This window comes from Diplotaxodon limnothrissa, linkage group LG17, assembly GCF_057381915.1.
Source record: "Diplotaxodon limnothrissa isolate DT_005_m linkage group LG17, D_limnothrissa_male_GT1.1, whole genome shotgun sequence".
Classification (NCBI taxonomy): domain Eukaryota; kingdom Metazoa; phylum Chordata; class Actinopteri; order Cichliformes; family Cichlidae; genus Diplotaxodon; species Diplotaxodon limnothrissa.
In genome coordinates this window covers 23,378,178-23,400,306 of record NC_140612.1, presented here as the reverse complement: position 1 = coordinate 23,400,306, position 22,129 = coordinate 23,378,178, and the positions used below count along the sequence as shown (strand labels likewise).

At 38.9% G+C, this 22,129-nt stretch overlaps 1 protein-coding gene across 1 annotated transcript in view; it reads right to left on the bottom strand.

Annotated features, from left to right (window-relative positions):
- The window catches only part of sfmbt2 (Scm like with four mbt domains 2), a 63,095-nt gene that overhangs the window by 15,538 nt on the left and 25,428 nt on the right, over positions 1 to 22,129 (bottom strand). Inside the window, exons 6-14 of the mRNA XM_085376103.1 lie at positions 11,011 to 11,099; positions 9,491 to 9,740; positions 8,880 to 8,977; positions 7,474 to 7,575; positions 6,573 to 6,803; positions 5,539 to 5,665; positions 5,261 to 5,374; positions 5,134 to 5,176; positions 3,766 to 3,833 (exon numbers count right to left, since the gene is read on the bottom strand). Coding sequence (XP_085232229.1) covers positions 3,766 to 3,833; positions 5,134 to 5,176; positions 5,261 to 5,374; positions 5,539 to 5,665; positions 6,573 to 6,803; positions 7,474 to 7,575; positions 8,880 to 8,977; positions 9,491 to 9,740; positions 11,011 to 11,099 — 1,122 coding nt within the window. The remainder of the gene's footprint in view (positions 1 to 3,765; positions 3,834 to 5,133; positions 5,177 to 5,260; positions 5,375 to 5,538; positions 5,666 to 6,572; positions 6,804 to 7,473; positions 7,576 to 8,879; positions 8,978 to 9,490; positions 9,741 to 11,010; positions 11,100 to 22,129) is intronic.

Below are 22,129 nucleotides of genomic sequence, written 5' to 3'. Positions count from 1 at the left end.
ACTCTCGCTGCGGCGTTTCAGTTCTTCTGAAGGCTTTTCAGGGAGCTTTTAGGTGATAATTGGGTGGATGCCGTAGGCATCCACACTATTGAGATCCTGTTTCTCTTTATTCTTTATCCTTTATTATTCTAGTTGCTCCGTTTCTTTGCCGCTTAACTACTCCCTCAGTTTTCAGCCGATTTTTACCATTCAAACTCTAAACTGTTCTGCTATTTCTGCTTTCGACTGCTATATCTTTTGGTACTTATTACTATTATACTTTTTAAAATATTACACTTTTTTCCTTTAATTTGTCCCATTGAAATGAATGGGAAACTTCTACAATTCTGCTAAAACTTGCTTGTCTTTGAAACTTAACTACTTCCTCATACTTTCACCTAGAAACTCCATTCAAACTTTAAAACGTTCTCAGATGATTGGGCTATTCCTGTGTGATTCAGCTTTTTCATATCTGTTACCGTTTTCATGTAATGACTCTTTAAGTTTTCAGTTACAACTTTGTGATTTTTCAGAAAATACATGTGTTGCTATGGTTGCTATGCAATTAACTCCCACTGCACACTCGTCCGTTCTGAATTTTCTCTTCATGTCTGAACAACTCCTTGCTACTCGCTCAATTTCCACTCAACTTCCACAAATTATACATCAAAACGTAGGTATTTTTGCTGGCTTTAAGACAGTGTCACTATAATTATTGTGAGAGTTACGTTTTTTTCACAATTTGCCTCGAAGTGACACATGGTCTAAAAACTCCCCATTCAAAGTCTATGGGGAGGTTGTGAAACTCAGAGCTGAAATACTGAAACTGAAGGCATTTTCAAATCGTCATATCTCCTTAACGAAGCAAAGTTAAGACATGAGGCTTGTCCCTGTATATCTTCAGACACTCCTGACACTCACAATTCAAGAATTATTTTCTCACCTATTACCGTTCTGAGATGAGTTAGACTTGTTTGAGGGGTGGAAATCTGTCCTCCTCTCATTTTTCAAATTCCGAAAATGAAGCCGTTTCTTCTCTCGTCATATCTCCGCGACGGAGATACAAAGAGCTATGTAAATCGCAGTCAAAGTACACCAAAGTCCGCTGATTCACCCAGTGCAAGAATTATGCTTCTATCCCACCTAGTTTTTGAGTTACACGACGTTTTGTAACTCCAAAAAACGGCGTTTTTCGCGTCTCACCGCGATCTAATTCTGACTCCTCATCACCCTTTTTTTCAAAGCGCCCGCCCCCTTAGAGGTGGCGCGATTGGTAATGACACCGCTCTTCAGACCAGAGGTCGTGGGTTCGATTCCACCTTGGCCCACATGTTTTTTTTTTAACTACAAATTTATACACTATCACAGACCGGTAATTCATATTGATAATTTATTACAATTCTGCAAAGTTTAATGATTTTAGCAGCTTTTCTAATATGGACCTCAGATTCTGGTTAACAGTCTATGGCAGAAATACATACAAGTACACAGCCTGATGAAGCAGACAGAAGCAGTACCTCTGATTGGTTCCGCAGTTTCACCTCTTATCAGCACAAATCTCACCCTCTTCTGCTGTTTTCACCTCTTTTCTGCTAATTTGAGCTTCTGTTCCACAGTGCACTCAGCCTCTTCTGCTGTTTTCATTAGAATTTTAAGCTTTTCCACCTTTTTTCAGTTACGTGAGAACCAGTTTGGCTCAATGAGTAGCTGAAAAATATCAGCCTCTTCTGCTGTTTTAGCAGGATTTCAGAGTTCAGCTTTTTCACTTGTTTTAAGCACAAATTTCAGTTTCTTTACCTCATTTCACAACAAAGTTCTTCCTCTTCACCTCTTTTCTGCTAATTTGAGCTGCTGCTCCACAGTGCACATTTTCCCTCTCATCATATCTTTGCTTGTGACCAGAACTCATTTGGCTCAGAGGGTAGGGCATCTGTCGTGAGACCCGGTGGCAGAGGTTCGAATCCTACCTGTGACAGCTGCTACACATGTTCACTGCTTGCATGCGCTCTGCTTTCTTGACACTCTCCAGTGTGTCATTACACATACAGCCATCTTCAGCAAGCACTTCTGCTTCTACACTTCTTTTCAACTCGGCTTTTTGCTTCTTTACCTCTTTTCAGCAGAAATTATTCCTCTTCACCTCTTTTCTGCTAATTAGAGCTCCTGCTCCACAGTGCACTTAGCCTCTTCTGCTGTTTTCATTAGAATTTTAAGCTTTTCCACCTTTTTTCAGTTACGTGAGAACCAGTTTGGCTCAGTGAGTAGCTGAAAAATATCAGCCTCTACTACTGTTTTAGCAGGATTTCAGAGTTCAGCTTTTTCACTTGTTTTAAGCACAAATTTCAGTTTCTTTACCTCATTTCACAACAAAGTTCTTCCTCTTCACCTCTTTTCTGCTAATTTGAGCTTCTGCTCCACAGTGCACATTTTCTCTCTCATCATATATTTGCTTGAGACCAGAACTCATTTGGCTCAGAGGGTAGGGCAGCTGCCGTGAGACCCGGGGGCAGAGTTTCGAATCCTACCTGTGACAGTTGCTACACATGTTCCCTGCTTGCATGCGCTCTGCTTTCTTGACACTCTCCAGTGTGTCATTACACATACAGCCATCTTCAGCAAGCACTTCTACACCTCTTTTCAACTCATCTTTTTGCTTCTTTACCTCTTTTCAGCAGAACTTCTTCTGATTCACCTCTTTTCTGCTAAATGTTTAGCCTTTTCACCTCTTATTAGCACAATACTAAGCAGCTTCTGCTAATTTCACCAGAATTGTCAGTCTCTCCACCTCTTCTTTGTAAGAATCAGTTTGGTCCAGTAAGGTGAGACGCCGCCTATAGATCAGAAAGGCCAGGTTCGAATCTCGCTCAGGGCAATGTTTTTTGTTTTTTCAACTTTTTCTGCTTTTTTCAGCAGAAATCTTCAGCGTAAGGCATCCACACAGCATTTTCGCAGGAAATGCAATTTTTTCTAGTTAATTACAATATTCCTGCCTGAAAGTAACAAATGCGTGAACTGTTTTTTCAGCGTGATTCTGAGACAGGATGTTTCTATTAAGTAATACTGAAAGAAAGCAGTCAAACGCATTTGGTTAATGTGTGCACTGAAGGACATATCCTGGTTAAAAAAAGGCTCCTCACAGTGTTAGTGCAGGTCAGGTAATACCATCCAGAGTTGGTATCTGGTTAAACATTTTAGAAACAAATACAAATATAACCTCAGTTTTGTCTTATGAGATTCTCCTTCCTCTTCTTCTTCACTCTAAGTGTGACAACTTAAATTTAACTGTAATGCGTTTCACTGGAAAGCAGCCATGAAGGGACTCTCATAAGTCAAACTAGTGGGGAAATCCCTTACAGTGCCAACAGGTTGTAATATAATTTTGCTAGTTGGAGCCACTGATAGCTTTTAACATGAAATATATATAGAAGGTAGAACTGCTTAGATCAAACAGTCCATATTTAACTTTATGGCATGAAATATAGAGACGATGGAGAAAATTAATTCAACTTCCTTTAGTAACATCTCTGACTGAACCTGTGACAGGACACACATCTTCCATCACATTGTTTTCAAACTCAGCAACTTGTAAATAAAATTTACTAAAGTGTTGAAGTGGAGCTGAGTGAAACGGAGGAAAGCACATCAGAGTGCAGTAGGTATATCAGTGTGTAAATCCAGACTGACTTAAGAGTGGAGAAAGAGCGGGATTTCCTTTAATCCTCGCCACAGCGGCTCATTAGCATTAATCACCACAGATATATCATGTGTAACGTGGCTTTTGATTACCTGGATCCAAGGCGGCAGGCTGGTAGTGGTTGACAGGACTCGCCTCGACAGGCTGGGAACGAGCCAACCTGTGGAAAAACGCAATCAATCCAGTCAGGCTGATCAATAAAATTATCCAAGGGATCTAATCAAACGGCAAACAGAAGTCAATTCACTCAATCAATCGGCACAACAGCGACCGCTTTCAGCTTCAGAATTAGAAACAGGAGTGTTGGAAGGCGGGTGTATGTAGTGATACCGATGAAAGGATTCTCCTAAAGGTATGAAATGGGATTAGTGGTTAGATGAGAGAGCTGACAAAGTGCTGCTGAAGACCTCATATTTCTCCTGCTCTCTGACCGCCGCCCTCGCTCTTGCTCCCGCAAGTAAACAGTATAACATGCCATTCGTCTACAAAAATCAATCAGCGCCCCAGGAAAGCAATTTCTGCCCTAAAAAAAGCCACAGTTTCAATTAACAGGTTTGAGTGACACAGAGAAAGAAAAACCTTCAGGGTTTCTCTGAAGAAACATGTACTGATTTTTTTTTATTATCTTCTTTGGCTTTCAGGTAAAGGACAGAAACCAAAAACCCACAAATGATACCATTTTTCTGACCACACTGAAATTAAACCAATAACAGCGGTCTTCGGGTTACAGAGACATGCAGTCAGCGTTTCACTTTTAGCTGCAATTGAACTGTTTTCCAACACTTGAAAACCATGTTCAGGAGCAGGTTTAATGAGTGAGGAATAGGCATACAAGGAGAAAATGGAGGGCGCCAGATCAGTTTGATAAATGAGGCTAGGAAACCTTCATAGTTTCCTTTTGGAGCACTTTGAAATAAAGCAAAAGGTAACCAAGTCTTGTCTTTTTTTTAAATATAGGTTGTGTATAATTCCTACAATAGACACTGTATCTATTCGTTAACTATTAGGGGGAAGGAGGACTCTCAGCCATCTGAATATTAGCATAAAATGTCCTCCAAAAATACTAGCACACGTCTTCAAAAACATAGACTGTATATCAAAGATGGGCACAGCTACTGATATCCATAGCAATTGATTGTCTAGTCCCACCTTTTGAACCAGACATCATGAGTGTGCAAAGCCCCCCCCTCCCCAAAAATAAATCACACCCTGCTTCACCATACTTCTGCACTCTAATCTGGACTAAAATATAAAAATGTAACTCCATGTGGTATTTCTATTTGAAAGTAGTCGTAGAGGGTGATACATCAACTAAGAAATAGGGTCATTTTCTTGGAAACTTCCATGCAAACAGATGAGTCACCCATTAAAAGAATGTAAAACACGGATACTGTGCCTGTCTTTGAGACAAAGTCTAAAGTCAGTTTTACTTTCAGTTTGTTTAATGTTGTGCTTCTTACTGTTTCTCTGGCTGGACCACTGCTATCTTCTTCTGCTTCTGGCCTGCAGAACGAATCAATGAGACTTTGTCTTAAGCTGTCACTGCATGGCAAATTTACATTTGTGTATATTTGTGTGTCTACGTACAGACAGGTTTGATTGGAGGGGTCAGAGGGTAAGCGTTGGCCTCGCACCAGCCGACAGGGAAGATGTCCATGGACTCGACATCCACGATGCACTCTGACAGAGGCTTCGGCACACCTGGAGATGGGCAGACAGCGGAAGGAAAGCAGGGGTGAGGGAACTGTCACACATATACAAACTGCTGTTTTTTTTCTCTACCCCATCTTCACTCTGGGACACAGCAGGAGTCCCTGACACTTAATCCTCACTGCACGCACACACTCACACACAAACGAATGTACCTTCCAGTCGGAGCCACAGCAGGCGTCCTCTGACCTGTGTGACCTGAGCCACACACACCTCAGCCGGTCGGTGAGGGTTCACTGCCTCCAGCCACATGTCCTTGGCAAAGTCTCTGCTCTGCCATGTCTGAACGCACACACACGAGGGGAAGAGAGAGGGCTTATTTTACATTCAGAGCAGGGATCTAACCTGAGGTAACCTGAAGCCAGGTTCAGATTACAAGACCTTCAAACTGATTTAACCCTTATTTTCCACTTGAAGGACTTCAAACAAGGTGCTGTAACAGGGATTTTGTAGGCTCATTGCATGTAACACAGTGTCAGATGGGTCTAATAAGTTCCTGTTTACAATATGTGTCTCACTGTAGAGTGTCAACTGTTATGTAAACCTGAAAAAGAATAAAACACTGATAAAACGTTCTTTGAGTGTTTCTGCTGTTTTCACAGTGTACTAACATAAATAAATATTTAAAAACAAGTTTTAAAAGTGATATAAATGGGAAAGAATTGAAAGTACAGAATGTTTTGCATGCATCATCCAAATGCAAATATCGTTTGCTTTTTTAACTTCACCAAAACAGAATAAAGTGGTAGACACTGCTCTCGATCATTTCATGCATTTTCTGCCTGGTGCTCATTGGTGCAAGCTTCTTCTGTTCCCAAACTGTGTGATTGGGACAGTGGGGCACAGTGGCGGTAAAGACAATTACAGCAGTGAAAGTGCAGGCAATGGCTTTGCACTTCAGATCGCAACTTACAAGATATGTTAAAAACCTCTGAGCTTGTTGGGACAGTGGGATTTAAAGCAGATGACACTTGAATAAAACCATAAAGCAGCACCAATTGTGTCTTCTGTCTCTGCTGCCACTATGCTATCCTGAAGTGTTGTGTTGTTTCGGTCTTCAATTTGGTTTTAAAATGTTTGCAAGAACCCTACTGAAAAGCAGCTTCCTCTGTACTAACAACGCTCCCATCAAAACATAGGCTGAACCATCAGGAGTGTCCCAGTTTACATCTCTTCACCCCATGCTTACATCAGGAAAGCAGGCGTCAGGAGCTGCTTCTGTCCCGCTCTGCTTCAGGTAGTCAGCCCAGTCAAAGTCCTGGCCCTCGTAGGCCCGAGGCCTCTCCAGACCCACGCCGTTCTTCATACACCACTGGACAGGCAGGATGCCAGGCGAGTTGGCATGACACACCACAAAGTGTGGCTTGGCTTCAGCAGAGAGGTCATCCAACATCACCTGGAAGTAGAACTCATTGTAGACCTGAAGAGTAAACAGAGGGAGAACATTTAATCTCTTCCTAACACAATGATTTCAACACACGTGTAAAAGAGATTATAGACGACAAATTTACTCTCCATCTTTTAAATGCTTAGACAGAGCAAATTAAAAGAAAAAAGATTTCAAGTATGAAGGCATCCTTGGTAATGTACAATTATTCTTGTGCCACACTAGTCTGCCAGTGTTTTAAGCCGCTGGATCTACCCTGTGAAACAATAAAGGCCAACTAATTATAAAATTTTAAATCATAACATTGAGCACAGTATGTACTATCTAAGCTGCTTTGCTTTCCCCCTGTACGATGCTTTTCTTTGTGTTTAGTAAATTAGGAAGAAATGTGTTCATCATGGAACAATTTAATAAAATACATTAAAAAAAACGGTATTATATAGTTAGAATAATGTGCAAATGATTGGTAGTTTTACTGCTCAAAAATCAATTAATATTTTTAATTAATGTGTAAAAAGGAAGAAAAAACCCAAATTCATGTCTAAGAAAGGTTCCAGTTGATTCCAGTGGTGCAGAGGAAGGCCTCGTCCATGGAAAAACATTTAAAAAATCCAATGCTTCACTAATAACAGAAGCTGACGAATGCTCTGTTTTGTTTTTTTTAGATAAGCCATTGTTCTCAGAGCCTTTCTGCGTGACTCACCTTTGTGACAGAAACAGGGCAGATCTGGAGCTGCTCCCATGGAGAAACCATCTCCAGCTTCATACCCATCTTGAAGGAGTGCTTGGGCAGGTCTACATGGTCCTGACACAGTAAAGTCAAGATTTTTAGACAAATGTGCTCCACTTTTGATCACACACACACACACACACACACACACACACTCCATGTAGGTCATTCAGACCCAGCTGGGTGGCCCTATAATGAATGAAGCATTCTGCGAGGCTTAATTCATGCTGCTGGCGATCATTGTGATGAATTAAATATAGTTTTTTGCCTCGCACATTGTTTTTCTAGCACCATGACACCTTTTTTACATTCAATTTGGTGTTGATAAGGTTGTGTTTCCTGTATCTCTTTGTTTTTTTTACCTTCTCTATTCCAACTGACTCAAAGTGTAATCAGTACATCCTGTATCACACGGTACTTTCTTGGTTTCACAAGAAAACACACTCAGATCTTCTTTGAAGGGTGTGTTTTCTGTTGTTTGTGATGACACACAATAAACTGTATTATGTAAGAAGGTTTTAGGTAATGCCGTGACTTTTTGCCTTTACTACGCTTATTCACTGAATGTAAGCAGGCTTCTATTTCTTCTAGCCTTTCCGGTTGGTAGGACCGTGTCATGTGGGCTGCTTTGGTAATTTAAATCTCTTATTTCTAAGATTTTTCTTTCACACTTTTACTCATCTGTTATGTCCGTATTGGATTCATTTCAGTTTCTGCACCCTCTTACTTGTGCAGAGCTCTATCAAAACCTAACATTAGCTGCAGGCATCTGTGTCTATGCAGCAGGTGCTCAAGCACAGCATTAGGAGGACGTCATCCAACACAAAATCATTCCAGCTACACTCATAAACAGAGGAATGCAATTAATAAATTACACTTCATTTTTGCATTGACTCATATTAAAAGCACAGTTTAACGCTAAAGTTCTTAACCTTGAATAAATTGGATTGGTTTGATCATAATTTGTTCTGGCTCTTCATCTCTAAAGTAAATTATTCCTTAAATATTTTTGTGAATGGAGATGGGAAATATTCAAATGATGCGGTGGAAAGAAGAGAGTTCAGCTGCTGCAGTTCCAATTAATCCACCCGTCCTCCTACTAAATGCTTTATTCGGTGCAGGGGGGGGGGGGGGGGTCAGCTGAACATGAAAATGTTAAAGTTCCACAGATTTTTAATAACAGTTGAATAAATGGATGACTGAATACACAATTATTGAGATTTAATTGGCTTTCAAGGGCATTTCTTTTTTTCTGTAATTGGTACCAAGTAAGAAAACTTCCTGGAGATGTAAAATAAAGAGTTCCTATTCTTTCCTTATATCATAAATTAGCCATAGTTCACCTGGACCTGATCTTCCTGCAGGTCACTGAGCCTCACCTTGAACACCTCCAGAGGTAATGGATTCTTCTGTCCATCAAGCTGAGCATCCTCTAGAGCCTGCTGCCAGTCGGAGGTGCTCTTCGTAGACCTGAGCTCTGCGCGACAGATATGAGATTCTTTTTTTCTCAATTCAACAACTTTTTTCTTCAATTTAAAAACACAGACACACAAAGTCAACTGTTTGACAACAGTTATAGATCATAATTTGTCTTTATGACTTTGTCTTTACAAAAAACGTATAAACCGTTTGATGATTTAAATATTAAACCTTTAAGGATTAACTTGTCTCCTTATTTTCCGAGCAGGTGGTCGAACATTTAAACCCAGCATACCGCCTTGTCAGCATGAACCTTTACATCTTATGTTTTAAATGGCTTTAGGTAGTTCAAGCCCATTTTCTAAAGACATTTTATGAAGCAAAGTATTAACCAAGACAATAACAAGGACACACAGCATAGATAATATAATAATTTGTGATGAGAAGAAATGCCCAAAAACAAAAAACAAAACAAAAACAATGAGTATAATTAATTGGTATCTGGAAGTTATAATTTACTTGTAGATAAAAATGTAAAAGGTGAAAAAGTGCAAACTTATTAGACTCTCACCTGTTGGCGGTTCTAAGGTCAGGCAGTTTTCCTGGGCCCAGCCGAGGGGCCGGAGCCTGACGTCCAGATAGAACAGCCACGTGTCATGATCGTGGTACTCTTCAGAGAGGCCAGCATACCGCAGGCGGAGCCTCCCTCCAACGTTCTGGATGACTCGTACAGGCCAGTAAAGGTAAGGGTCTAAAAGGTCCTGAAGCTCCAACACCGATCCGTCGACAATCAGATCAACTGTGTTCTTGCCTCGTAGAGGCTAAAGGGGATGGACAGAGAAGAGTTTTTACTTATTAAATAAAATGAAAATAAAACACACTGGTCACAGAGATGCTATAAAGGCTAGCTTAATGATCGAATCAAACCTCAGTGGAAAGAGTTTGCGTGTTATCCTTAGATTAAGATGAGAAAAAGAGGTATCTAAACAGGATGTTGAGCTTGAAAACGAAACAGTTTTAAGTTTAGATGATCACACCGGCATCCAGACCTGCTAATTATCCTGCTCTCACAGATGTCAAGAAGTACAACAAGAACTTGTTATTGAGTGTTAATTAGGATACAAATCTCAAAACTTGCCAAAACACTTTAATTTTCCTGCTTTGACAAAGTGTTAGAGAGGGTGCAAGTTTTTTTTAAGTGTTTCTATTGAATTGAATGGAATGAAATGCTTTGCTTTTATGTTGCTGGGAGGTGCATTCACTTTGCTTTCTTCAGCTCAAGACAATAATTTGAGATTTTGAGAAATCTATTTAGACCTCAGATAAAAATGATGTATGCTGATTAATGTGTCAGATCATGTCTTGGAAAACGTGGTCGGTGGGGAGGTTTTAGGTTTCTTTTTTTTTAAACAAATAAACACAATCAGCTAATTAAGAAGCCGACTTTCGATGATTTTAACTAAATGTCCGTGTACATGTGCACATAAAGAAAGAAAACCCTCACATGTAGAAAGAGCTTAAATTTTCTCTCGTCTGCAGTAATGCTGCCATCACTCCAGAAATACCTGCAAATTTTATCAAACATCTTGAATTATTAATGACTTCTCTCCAATCGTTTACACTTGCAAAGCTATCCAGCGGACCTGACTGGACCATCTGGAGTTTGGCTAGCAGGATCTGAACTTATGTTCTTATATTTGGCCTCTGCTTTATATCAGTCTTGCAGGTGCAGAATGCAAACATGCTCCACACTCTCACAGCTGATTTCTATTCTGTCACAAAACATAATCAAAAGAGGCCCGTTATTTTCATTTTAAACTTCATATTTTTACTCTTGGACTCCACCAGTTGCTTCTTATGATTCAGAGAGCAAAATAATTATTTAACTATCTCTGTATCTCTATTCTATCTCCAATCTCCACCTGCCTTTAAGCCTGTTCTTTCATCTGAGTTTGACTTTTAAACTAAAGATTTGAAATAACCACATTTTTTCTTAAATTTGGGAAAAAATATTAAAATTGTAGAAAGTATAGGGTTAGGGTTAGTGTGTCATTGTGCTTCTCTTGCTTGTCTGTGTAAACACACACTCACCCCTTCCAGCAGGTTGGCCGGTGCCGTTCTGGCACCCGTCAGGTCCTGAATAAGGAACTCTGTCCAGTCGCTGTGTTTCTCCTTGATGGCTGCAAAGAAACACAAACAAAAAGCCGACACTGAGGAAACATGCACACAACTGTGCAATGGAAAGTGAGCACAAGGTGTGTTCTTGTATAGTGTTTAATTATTAAATGTGTGCAGAGCACCGTTAGATGTAGCCACCAGAGAACAGCATGCAGAGGAAGTGCATGCATACACTTGCAAATGCAAATGTTTCTGCTAATTCAGGTGTTTCAAGGCATAAAGCAGATGTGCAATATGTCACTAGGATGTTTGTGTGTTTGACTGATTTCAATAGTTATGCAAAACGAGTGACAAGAATATGTTTTTCTGCCTGGAAATGTCTCAAAAACGTCAATAGCCTCAATGTTTCTTAAGTCTGTCATGTGCAAAAGAGAAGTAAAGAAGACACCATATTTCATAGGCATTTGCAAAAATAAGCGCATAAAAATGAAAGACACTGACTAATGGCATACTAATGGTGTCGTTTCTGTAATAATATGCAAAACAAGAGCTGCAAATCTGAGCAGAATAAATATAAATCTTTTAGTTCTGGCTCTTCATGGTGCTAAATGAGTATTTCTCTAGAGACAAATGGGAACAACCCCCCCCCCAAAAAAAAAAAAACCCAAACTGGTTTTGTCCAAAATTTTACATACGACATTCACCAGGATGCTTGTAGCTTCCTCTGTGAGCAGCAGAATGATGCACGAAGTCAAAATGACTGTAATGACTGAGGTCCTGCTGCCACAAGTTTGTTTCAGGTTTAATACCACAAATAAAAGTGGGACAAATCAGACCTCTAAGCGCAAGATTCAGAGTGTCTTTGAAAAAAAAAAAAAAAAAAAAAAAGGAGCACAAATACACTAAAACCCTGGGAAAAAAACCAAAAAACCAAAAACAACAAAAATGTCAGTTGTAGCATTAATTAGCATTTAAAGTTCTGGTTTTGATGAGTCAAACTGAAATTAGACTTGAACCATCAAAATCAGATAGGGGAACTACATGTTACGTAAGTCAAAGTGGTGATGAATACAACTGTCATTAGTCTGTGTTATGCACATAACTAGCATGGCACAGTTTTGAACTGTCTGGGTGCAAAAATGTGGATGGTTTCCATTTAATCGTGGAAAAAAAAACTAAAGCAATCCAACACAAAACCTTGCAACAAAGACTATCTGGATATAGAAACTGATTTGGGAAGGTTTCGATTCTGCTTTCACATGATTATTTGTTTAAAATTGTGACATTAATTCAAGCTCAATATCACAACCTTTAACAAGGTTTTGGATGTAAAGCTAGGCTGCTGTGTTAGACTGAACTTTAACTGTATGCACCTAATAAATTGGCTAAGCATAGCAAGAGAATAATACAGTTAATGTCAGTCATAGACAGTCTTGAAAAGACTTTCATGGGTATGGCAAATCAAATCAAATGTCCCTACAGAGCAGATTTAAATCGTTGCCTTTTAAAAAAAACATGCAAGATTGATTATATAATTAAAACCATTTACTTAAAACAATAAAACTCTCAAATCCAAACAAAAAAATGTAAAAAAAAAAAAAATGTTTTAAGGTAGTTCATAAATGTGTAGCTGGAATGAAAACACTGGTGAAAAAAGGTGTTTTTATTCCAGTGCTATGGAACAAAAGCCCCAATGCAGCTTACCTACTGACCTCAATTGAGGTACAGTATACGCTGTTGATTTCTAGGAAAACCTGTGTCACAGTAACAGAAGAGTAGTTCTGTACTGTACGCATTCAGAGGACAACCACTGCCTGGCTTCACAGACATAATAAAAAGTTCTTATAACCTTTTTCCCTGTTTTGCTTGCATCCATTAGTACCTTGCAGCAAATATACAAATGATTTCAGAAAACCTGAGTATAGTCAGTTGCAGTCATCTAGTCCAGAAGATTTTAATGCAGTAATACCAGCGTCTATACCCTCAGGAAAGAGGATGTACCGGGAAAAAGAAACAACCTTTTACCACTGAACTGATTTGTTTATCAAATGTCAGTTGAAATGACACTGGGCAGCATGTGTATGACTGTTGATTATTGACTGCCCTAAGCTGATAGTTATATTCAAGGTTGTTTGTCGTATTTAGTTCTCTGTAATTGAGTAATTAAAGGATTAATTTGCCTTCTGGGTCGCATTTCCTTTCTATCCATCTCCTTACTTTCTACTGGAATGATTATGTGTAACTATCCTCTCAAAAGATGACCCCATATCTGTGAACAACAGTTCTTTCTTGCCTTTTCCTAAAGAGAAAAAAACTTTTCTTTCAAAAATGCAGAGGATCTAAATAGCAACTGAAAGATTAAATTAACTGTTTGGCTAATTAGAAGGAAAGGATGAGCCTGAAACATATAAAACACAAATGAGGTCAATTTCAAATATGGATGCCAGTTTTGTGTAATCATGTCCACCTTCAACCAAAGACTGACTTATGTCAGATCTAAGAGGAGACAATAAAGACTGTTTTCCTTCAATAAAATGTTCAAAAATATGTAACTAAATATTTATTTTGCAAGTTTTTATTAATGCAAAGTAGGTTGTGTTTAATTAGATACTATTCACTTGCATTTTTTGACATTAAAACTATTTGTCTTAATGTAAGTAATCCTCCCTAGAGGTTTCATGGTGGCATCCATTCAAAGACCGCTCAAAGATTTCCCTTTGTAACATTCTTTGACTCCAATCTCAACAAAATAACAATTTTAAACTGGGCTTTTTACAATGTTCTGATGTTTACTCTTGAAAAACATGCAAATTAATATATATTTAAATTGATTTTTGTTTATTATACACGCAAAATGGCTTATTTGTATTTTTTTTAAAAAACCTTGATGCACACTATGTTTACTCAAGTTATTAAAAAGCACAAGTTTGTTATTTTTTCACTGCCAGCTTAAGAACTGCTTCTTTAACGTCGACCTGAAAGTAGGTGTGCTTGCTTTAAAACAATGGTTAACACATTAGAGGTGAATCCCCACAACGTTTCCGCAATAAAAATAGATCTGTGCCTGCACAGCATGTCTTCTATCAGCACACACAAATGCATACACTGATAGATGAATACGCCACACTGACCAAAGCTTCAAAACCATGCTAACAAGCCAAGTTAAAATAAATTTGCATGGGAACTTGTGGCTTTCATATGCTTCCTGCTTCCCATAGTGGAACAGTGTTATATAATGCCTGCTTTGCTTTTCATTTGCTTTTGACTCTTGATTAAAAAAAAAAAAAAAACAACCTAAAAAAAACCTTCCTTTTCCCAAAACACAGAGCTTCCATTCAAATGAATTTTATGGATACATTTTTAATGTTTTTCCCGTTAGTCACTTACAGAAATAAAAGAAAAAACGCAGACACTTGTTGGAGTTACTGAAACATACCAAATGAGTCATAGTTGCAGAATGACTGCAATGCGCTGTGAGAACTGACATTCCTTGCAGCACTGATTAGCATCAAGCTGAAGTGAAAGAAGAAAAAATTTCTCCATACACTGAAACATGCCACTGCGCATGAAGGAAAATGGGTTGTGAAGTTAGCTTCTGTGGCAGTTCAGTGAAAGCATTGTTGCTGAATCATTTTTGTTTCTGTTATATCCAGGTTTTGTATCACCTCTGTCTTGTTATTCCTAAGTCAACATCAGCAGGAGAGTTTTAGACACAGTAGTTAAAGTTTGTTGGGAGCTTTTTTCCAGCAAAGAAAAACTTGGAGTCATGGTAAAAATAAAGTACACTCTCTGTCAGGTCAAAGGTTTTACTTATTAGGACACAATAAAAACAAAAGCTGCGTCTTAAAATGAGGTAAATACAAGCTATGACCTGTAAGAATGAAACCAAACATGACATATTACAGTGCTGTTCTTTATTTCTCAAAAATAAAGCCAAAATGCAGAAGCAATGTGTGAAAACTCGCTCCACCCCATGATTTAGCAGTTTGTAGAGAGACTTTAAGCAGCAGTTACTTGAAGTAACTGCTTTCTGTATGACTCTCGCATCTTTGTTCAGGACTTTTGACCAACTCTTCTTTAAAACACTGTTTCAGGTTTGCAGGCATTTGTTTGTGCACAGCTCCCTTTTGATCTCGCCACTACATTTCAATCAGGTTGAGGTCTGGACTTTGATTTGGTCATTTCAGCACTCTGCTTCTTCTCATTTTCAGTCTTTCTGTTCTAAATTCACTGCTGTGCTGGGGATCATTGGATCAGTGATCAAGAAGTGCAAACACAAAATTACCATCAGAATCATGAAGCGTACACACTGCTCTATTTTATTTTCACCACTGTATCTATGCTAGTAAATCAGAGTCATTCTGAGACAACAGGCATGTGTGATCTGCATACCACCAACCCCCCAATTCTCTATACAATATAATTACCCCTGAGTCTTCAACAAAAAGAAGCAAACAGGTGGGGCACCTACACACATTTATTTAAAAGTAAAGATTTTCAGCATCTGTTGGATAGAAATTAGAGTTTAAGTGATGACCTCCAACAGTTTTATGTGCAATTTATAAATGAATCTTTTGTGATAAGGTGAGACGAGATAACAAACACTGGAATGTATTTAAATTAAAAGGGTAAAGTCTACATTTACATATTGTTTTATTTACTTGCAATTTGCTTCCGTCCATGTTATTATTGTTGATATTATTGTTGTTATTATTACTACTACTGCTCCTACTACTAATATTATTAACACTATTATGAGTAGCAGTAGTAGTGGTAGCATTCATTTTGGAAAAGTGTTTTCTAGCATAGCTAGCCCTTCCTTTATTTGTACATATAGCCAGAGGGACTTCTACATTTGTTTATAAAGTACGAATAAATTTACGTATGAAAATCACTGATTTGGATGCATGATTTAGGCTTGTGTTTCTAGAGAGCCATCATCCTGCCGCACAACCCAATTCTGGTCAAGCTTTACCGGTCAGACAGGTGGTCTCTAATACTTTGCTAAACAGAGGTTTTCATGGTTGATTCAGTGACTGCGAGGTGCCAACGTCCTGTGGCTACACAACAAGCCAAAATCATCACCGTTCCACCACCGTGCTGACAGCTGCTATGAGGAGATTTCACTGATGTGCTATACTTGGTTTCCACCAAACGTAACCCTGAACATTTTACGTCTTTACTTTGGTCTCATCTGTTATGGTTTTGTCGAGCTCTAACTAGACTTCTTGTTTTGTTTTGTTTTAGAGAGAAGACACTTTCTCCTGACAGCCATACTTGTTCAGCATTTTTCTGAACTTTAACATTTAACATGATGGCGTAGGCCTTGAGATGTTGCTCTTAGGTTTATTAGTGTTTTCTCTGAGCATTGCACGGCCTGACCTTGGGGTGAATTTGCTGAGATGACCAGTCCTGGGAAGCTTGGGAACCCTCTTGAATGTTTTCCACTTGTGAATAATCTTTCTGACTGCAGAATGATGGAATTCAAATTGTTTAGAAATAGCCTTACATCTGTTCCCAGGCTGATGGGCAGTTGCTTCACTAAGATTATTGCTGCTGTCTTTCCTTCTTGGCGATATGTTAACACAAATCTGAAAGCTCCAGACCAGCAAAACTTCGGCTTTAATAGAGATGCTCACATCTGCTGATGATCCATTAATCAAGTCAATCAAGTTTGATTAGCAGAGCATAGCTGATTCCTACCGTCTTAATTTCAATGGAAGCAGTAAAGGTGGACTGAGTTTTTCACATACTGCTTCTGCATTTCAGTTAAATTTCTGTTAAATAAATAATTACACAGTGTAAAATATCATGTTTTGTAGTTCATCTAAGATTGTATCTACCTAGTTTTAAGACCTGCTAAGCACCTGGATGTTTGTATTATGTCCTGAAAGGTAAAGCCTAGAATTTAAACCATGACTGTATGTTCAAACTTTATGTTTCTGAAGGCACTTTAAGTAGGAACTAAACAGTTAGTTAATCCAGAAACATTACGAAAACAAAAACAGAGACATGCTACGCTCTTTTCCCCAAATAGCCAATCATTTCCTGCACACAGGTAAATCAGAAAAAAATGGGCCAATTACATCGTTTCACTGATTCACACAATTAAGATTCAAAACAGTTACAGCGATGTGGTGGTGGATATCGTAAACAGGTAGGTGAGTGTCCTTATTGTTTTTCTTCTACCACTCCATCCACTGCTTAACAGAGTGCTCCAGAGGGATGAGTCAGAGTTGCTGGTCGTCACAGCAATTTCAACTAACAAGTAAGTGAAATCACAATACTGTAAAACGTTGTGCATGTTTAGTAGAGGTATAATTTGAGGATAAGCTTTCAGAGCGTATTCATCAGATTTGAGTGTTAACTCTTTATATACAGCGTTTGTGCTCAGGTGACCACAAAGTTATATTGTTTTCAAGTGTTCAGTGAGAAGGGCGCTACAAGTATTTCTAGATATCCAATTCAGACGGCTGCCCAGTGGTAATGTTTGCTTCTGCATGTAATTTAGTTAAACCGAGACTAAATTTTGCCACAGCAGTATTTGAAGATCAAGTGAAAAGAACGTGTTTGTATTTGTTCTGTCATGAGTTTGTTCAAGTAACTCAGTTTTTGTTTTTCTGTTTCAGACCCCATGTCTTCTTTTAAAGTCTCAACTTTCATCTTTTTCCACACCTATTAGTTGAGTCAAATTCATGTGAGGATATCCCCCCCCCCAAGTATAAGTTTCTGGTCAGAAGCCTCTTATGAAGGATTAGAAATGGAGCAATTAAAATTTCTGATAGGAAGTTGATATGAGCACACGACTGCCATGTTCTTAGGAAATTAAATATACTAAGATTTGATCATTTTATTACATTTGCTAATCTTTAAGTCAATTATAAATTCTACCTCGGGTTCCCGGCAACCTTGTAAGTCTACTTAACTTTGGGCTGAGCAGCACACAGAGCATCTAGTGGGAACATTAAGGTACCATTATGTAAAAAAAAAAAAGATCATTTGGGCAAACAAGATGTTCCTTATCTGAAGGACTCAATCTGCATCCTGACTGGGATCATTCATGCAGTCATGAATGATGTCCAGCTTCTGGACCTGTGGAGCGTCATTCTCTGAGTTTGTGCCTTCTAGTGTTTTTTCTGTCGTCATTTTGTGTTAAGTTCTGAGTCTTAAAATAACACATGCCTCCATTTTTAATGTTTGCTTGTTGAAAGCACTTCTGTAGTATTCTTTGGTATCTGATTAATCTCATCATGTCCCGTAGAGGGACAGGAGAGCGTTTCCTCTCTTTTTGTGTTTCACATGCAAAGATTTTATTAAAACAACTTGTTCACAGTTTAAAGAGCTAAAATTTCCCATAAACGAGTGAAACAGCAGAGAGTCTGTTTTCAGCTCTTGCAGGCCTGATATTCTCATATTTCTTCTTTTAATTTTTAATGTGTGCTTTTTTGTTTTTTTAGGTGCAGCTTTTCTTTTACCCTTCACTGTTTTGTATGGAAGCCCGTTTCCGCCACTAAAAAAAAAAAGGATCCATAACTCAAAATTTCGAGTTATTTTCTTGAAATTTCGAGTTAATATGTCAAAATTTCAAGAAAGTAACTCGAAATTTTGAGAAAAGCAACTCAAAATTTCGAGTTAGCACTGCCAATCAGTAATCTACGTGAATGACGTCATTTCCTTCTTACCCGGAAGCTGAAGCCCTCAGCTACAAATGCTACAGCTAAGCTACCGGTATTACATCCAGTCGTGAATGCACAGATTGCTGAATGTTTTCAGCCTGGCTTCACAAATGATGAAATCCCTGTGTTATTTGCTGAATCACATGGTGTTACTATCAGCAAACGTACTCGCGAAAGCGCCAATTTGTTGGGATCCGTTTTTGAGTGCGCGTGCCTCTGCGCCATATGCTTCCGGGTGTATATTTTTGATTGGCAGAGCTAACTCGAAATTTTGAGAAAGGTAACTCAAAATTTTGAGTTATATTTCTCGAAATTTCGAGTTATTTTCTCGAAATTTCGAGAAATATAACTCGAAATTTCGAGTTCTGGATACTAGCTTCTTTTTTTTATTTAGTGGCGGAAACGGGCTTCCATAGTTTTGCTCTGCAGATGTTTACTACAACGGTAGTGTTGTTGATGTAATCAACAGAGTGAGACGTTGTGGCTTTTAAGACAAGAAAAAAAAATGTTCACCCATTGCACACATAGATCGAAATGTTCCCACAGACCTTCTCAATATGGGAGAGGACTGTCAATCTGTTATTAACTAAAGTCTAAATCTTTCTTCACTTTCCTCTCATTGAACATTGTGTAGTTCTTTAGGAAAAGCCCTCGTTCAGCCCTCGCTATTGTTTGGAAACGTGCTTCGAACAACAGAGGTTAGCTCCATGAGGGCTCTGAATTTTAAATAGATAATTGACTTGTGAGCCCAAGTCAATAAATCCTCTCCTGGTTTTGCACTCCAGAGGTCCGGCCTGAATCAAATCAACAACCCTGGAACTTTCTGGTAAATGAATCAATGGGTCAGCACAGGAGGAGCAGCTTCCCTGTGCGTGAACAGTGAACATGTGTGAGGCCCGACGCTCTCTCCTTACCTGCCTAATAATAGTGTTTTCTTCTCTTGCTGCTGCTGGAGGTTTGCAATGACAAACACACACACAGTGGCTGAATGCACTCCTCTGTTGATCTCAGGTGGTGCAGAAATAGATAAACTATTTTTACAGATCCTACTGAGATTAGTCATGAAGCCATTTAAAGCTCAGCCGGAGCTGCAGAAGCTGAAAGGTGCAAACTTCACCCTCCTTCGCCCTTAGTCCTCTCTCACCTCCCCCCTTCCACACCCAGCTTGCAGTTTCATTATACTCTAACGCTTTGTATACAAATAATTATTTATTTTTGCTTGCTTTCCATCCCAAAGGCAGCAGACACAGAGAGGTGAAAGCCCGAGTTTCACACAACAATAAGTGCATAATTAACCTTGCGGGAGGAGATCCTCAAAACACACCCCTCCTCCTCCCTCATGCCACTACATATCTCAGCACCAACCCCCTCCTACCCTCTCTCTTTCTCTCCCTTAGAGGCCTAGCTGGCTGAAGTCTCCAAGCAACTATCTAGCTTTAAAAAAAAAAAAAAGAAGAAGCAAAAACAAATATGAATATGAAATGTGATATTTGCATCTGCTCATCTCTGTAAACAAACCAGCCTCTGTGCACAGGGCTCATTTAAAAGCTTTACTTTGGCTAATCAATGTTATATTTAAGGAAAAGAGACGGTTTCTGCATTTTCAGCTGCAATCGCAGCAGTGCAACAGATTCTAATTAGAGTTAATGGGAGCAAATTACACGCGATTCCCCCCTCCTGTCCTATCCACTCATTATGCACTGGCATGGAGATGTGCAGCCCTCAAAGCACACGACAATTCAACTTCCAGTGTAACCGACGGGCTCTCCAAACAGGCCATAATGACCACAGCGAACGGGCACACGTGAAGTGGCACGCAGCGTAATTTGAGTGTTTATCGAGAGACGTATTGCTGTCGTGCTTGGCCGGCCAGTTTCAGGCGCCATATTGTTAACATTTTTATTGACCTATTCATGGCAGTGGAGGGGATATTAAAGCAATTTGTGTAAATATGATTACCTTAGCGGTAAGCAGTAAGAGCCCCCCAGGAGCCGGACACATACAGTAAAGATATGTGCGTGCACGCGCGTGTGTTTGTAACTGTGTACTTCAGTTTTGCTGTAAACTGCTTTTAACACTGTGCTCTAATTCATGAAAAACCACCTAGTCTCAGAGTCCTTATGGAAATGCAGTCTAATCATGCAGAAAGCAAATAAACACAAATTAGCTTTTCTATAATCTATCAGAGAAACACACACAGACACACACACGCGCAACTGTTGTAAGTTTATGCAAATCTGGAGGTTACAGCAGGGAGCCGTGGTGAAGTATCTATCTGACTTCAGCCACCTTGTTTTACAGGAATTTTGCTCCTGCTGGATTTCAGTATAAGGTTGGAGTTTGTCAGACATCACAAGATTAGTCATTTATTTTGAGTTAATATGAACCGTGAGAGATGTTTTACTGGTGCGTTTTATAAATTCTTTCCAGTCGTACGACATCAAATGATGGCACTTTTTTTCCCCTGCCAAGCCCAGCCCATTAAAAATCACTCCCTCCACATCCGTTTCAATGTGGGGAAAAAACAAAACAAAAAACAAACACTGTTTCGTATTTTATTATCATTTCTATAACTGTAGGATAACCTGCAGAACTTCAAGCTGTTTTGAGTATTTGTGATTTAATGCACAGAATTTGTATTTGTTGCTTTTTGTCTGCTCCTCCTGCACTTTTCCTCCCTTCTGCTTCGCTTTTCATTTTCCTTTTTGATTGTTTAAGGGGAAAGCTTACATCAAATCACATCCGTATCTAGTGCACTTTGTACAGCTCTTCTAATCTCGTTTTTACCTAGCTGGATAAAAGAGTTAGTGGAAAGAAAAGCTCAGTAACTGTTTTCCTTGTGAATCTGTTCTTTAAAGTCAAAAAATAAATAAACAAAAATAAAAACATTCAGTTGTAAAATGTAAATTTTTAGGTGTTGAGCTCACAGTGAAGGAAAACAACCAATTGTAAACCATCATCTTCAACTTTCAGAAACTGAAATGTACTATTTGTTACCATTTTGTAAGGTTGTATAGACAAACTGATGATTCAAAAACTTAAAAAGGATCTGTTTTGTTAATCGGTACAATAAACTATTTTGGGATCTTTAATGAAAGCAAAGTATTTTTGAGTGGTAGCAAAGCAAAGCAAACCCAATCAATCAGCTGTCCTTTGCATTTTTCTCCCCACAATGCAATTGTAAGCCTGAATGCAGCCTCTTACAACACGACAATACAACTGACACAAAGACACACACACAGCAAGGAAAACAGGTCTATCTCAGAGCGTCATCTCCAGCCGGCTCAGGCAGGAAGCAATGTGGTGAATTCAATATGCAAATGATCTCCATCAGGATTTGTTCAGCGAGCAGCTACCTTCCCACATAACTAAACTTGTTATGTACAAGGCTTTTTATGTGAATGGATAAATGTATA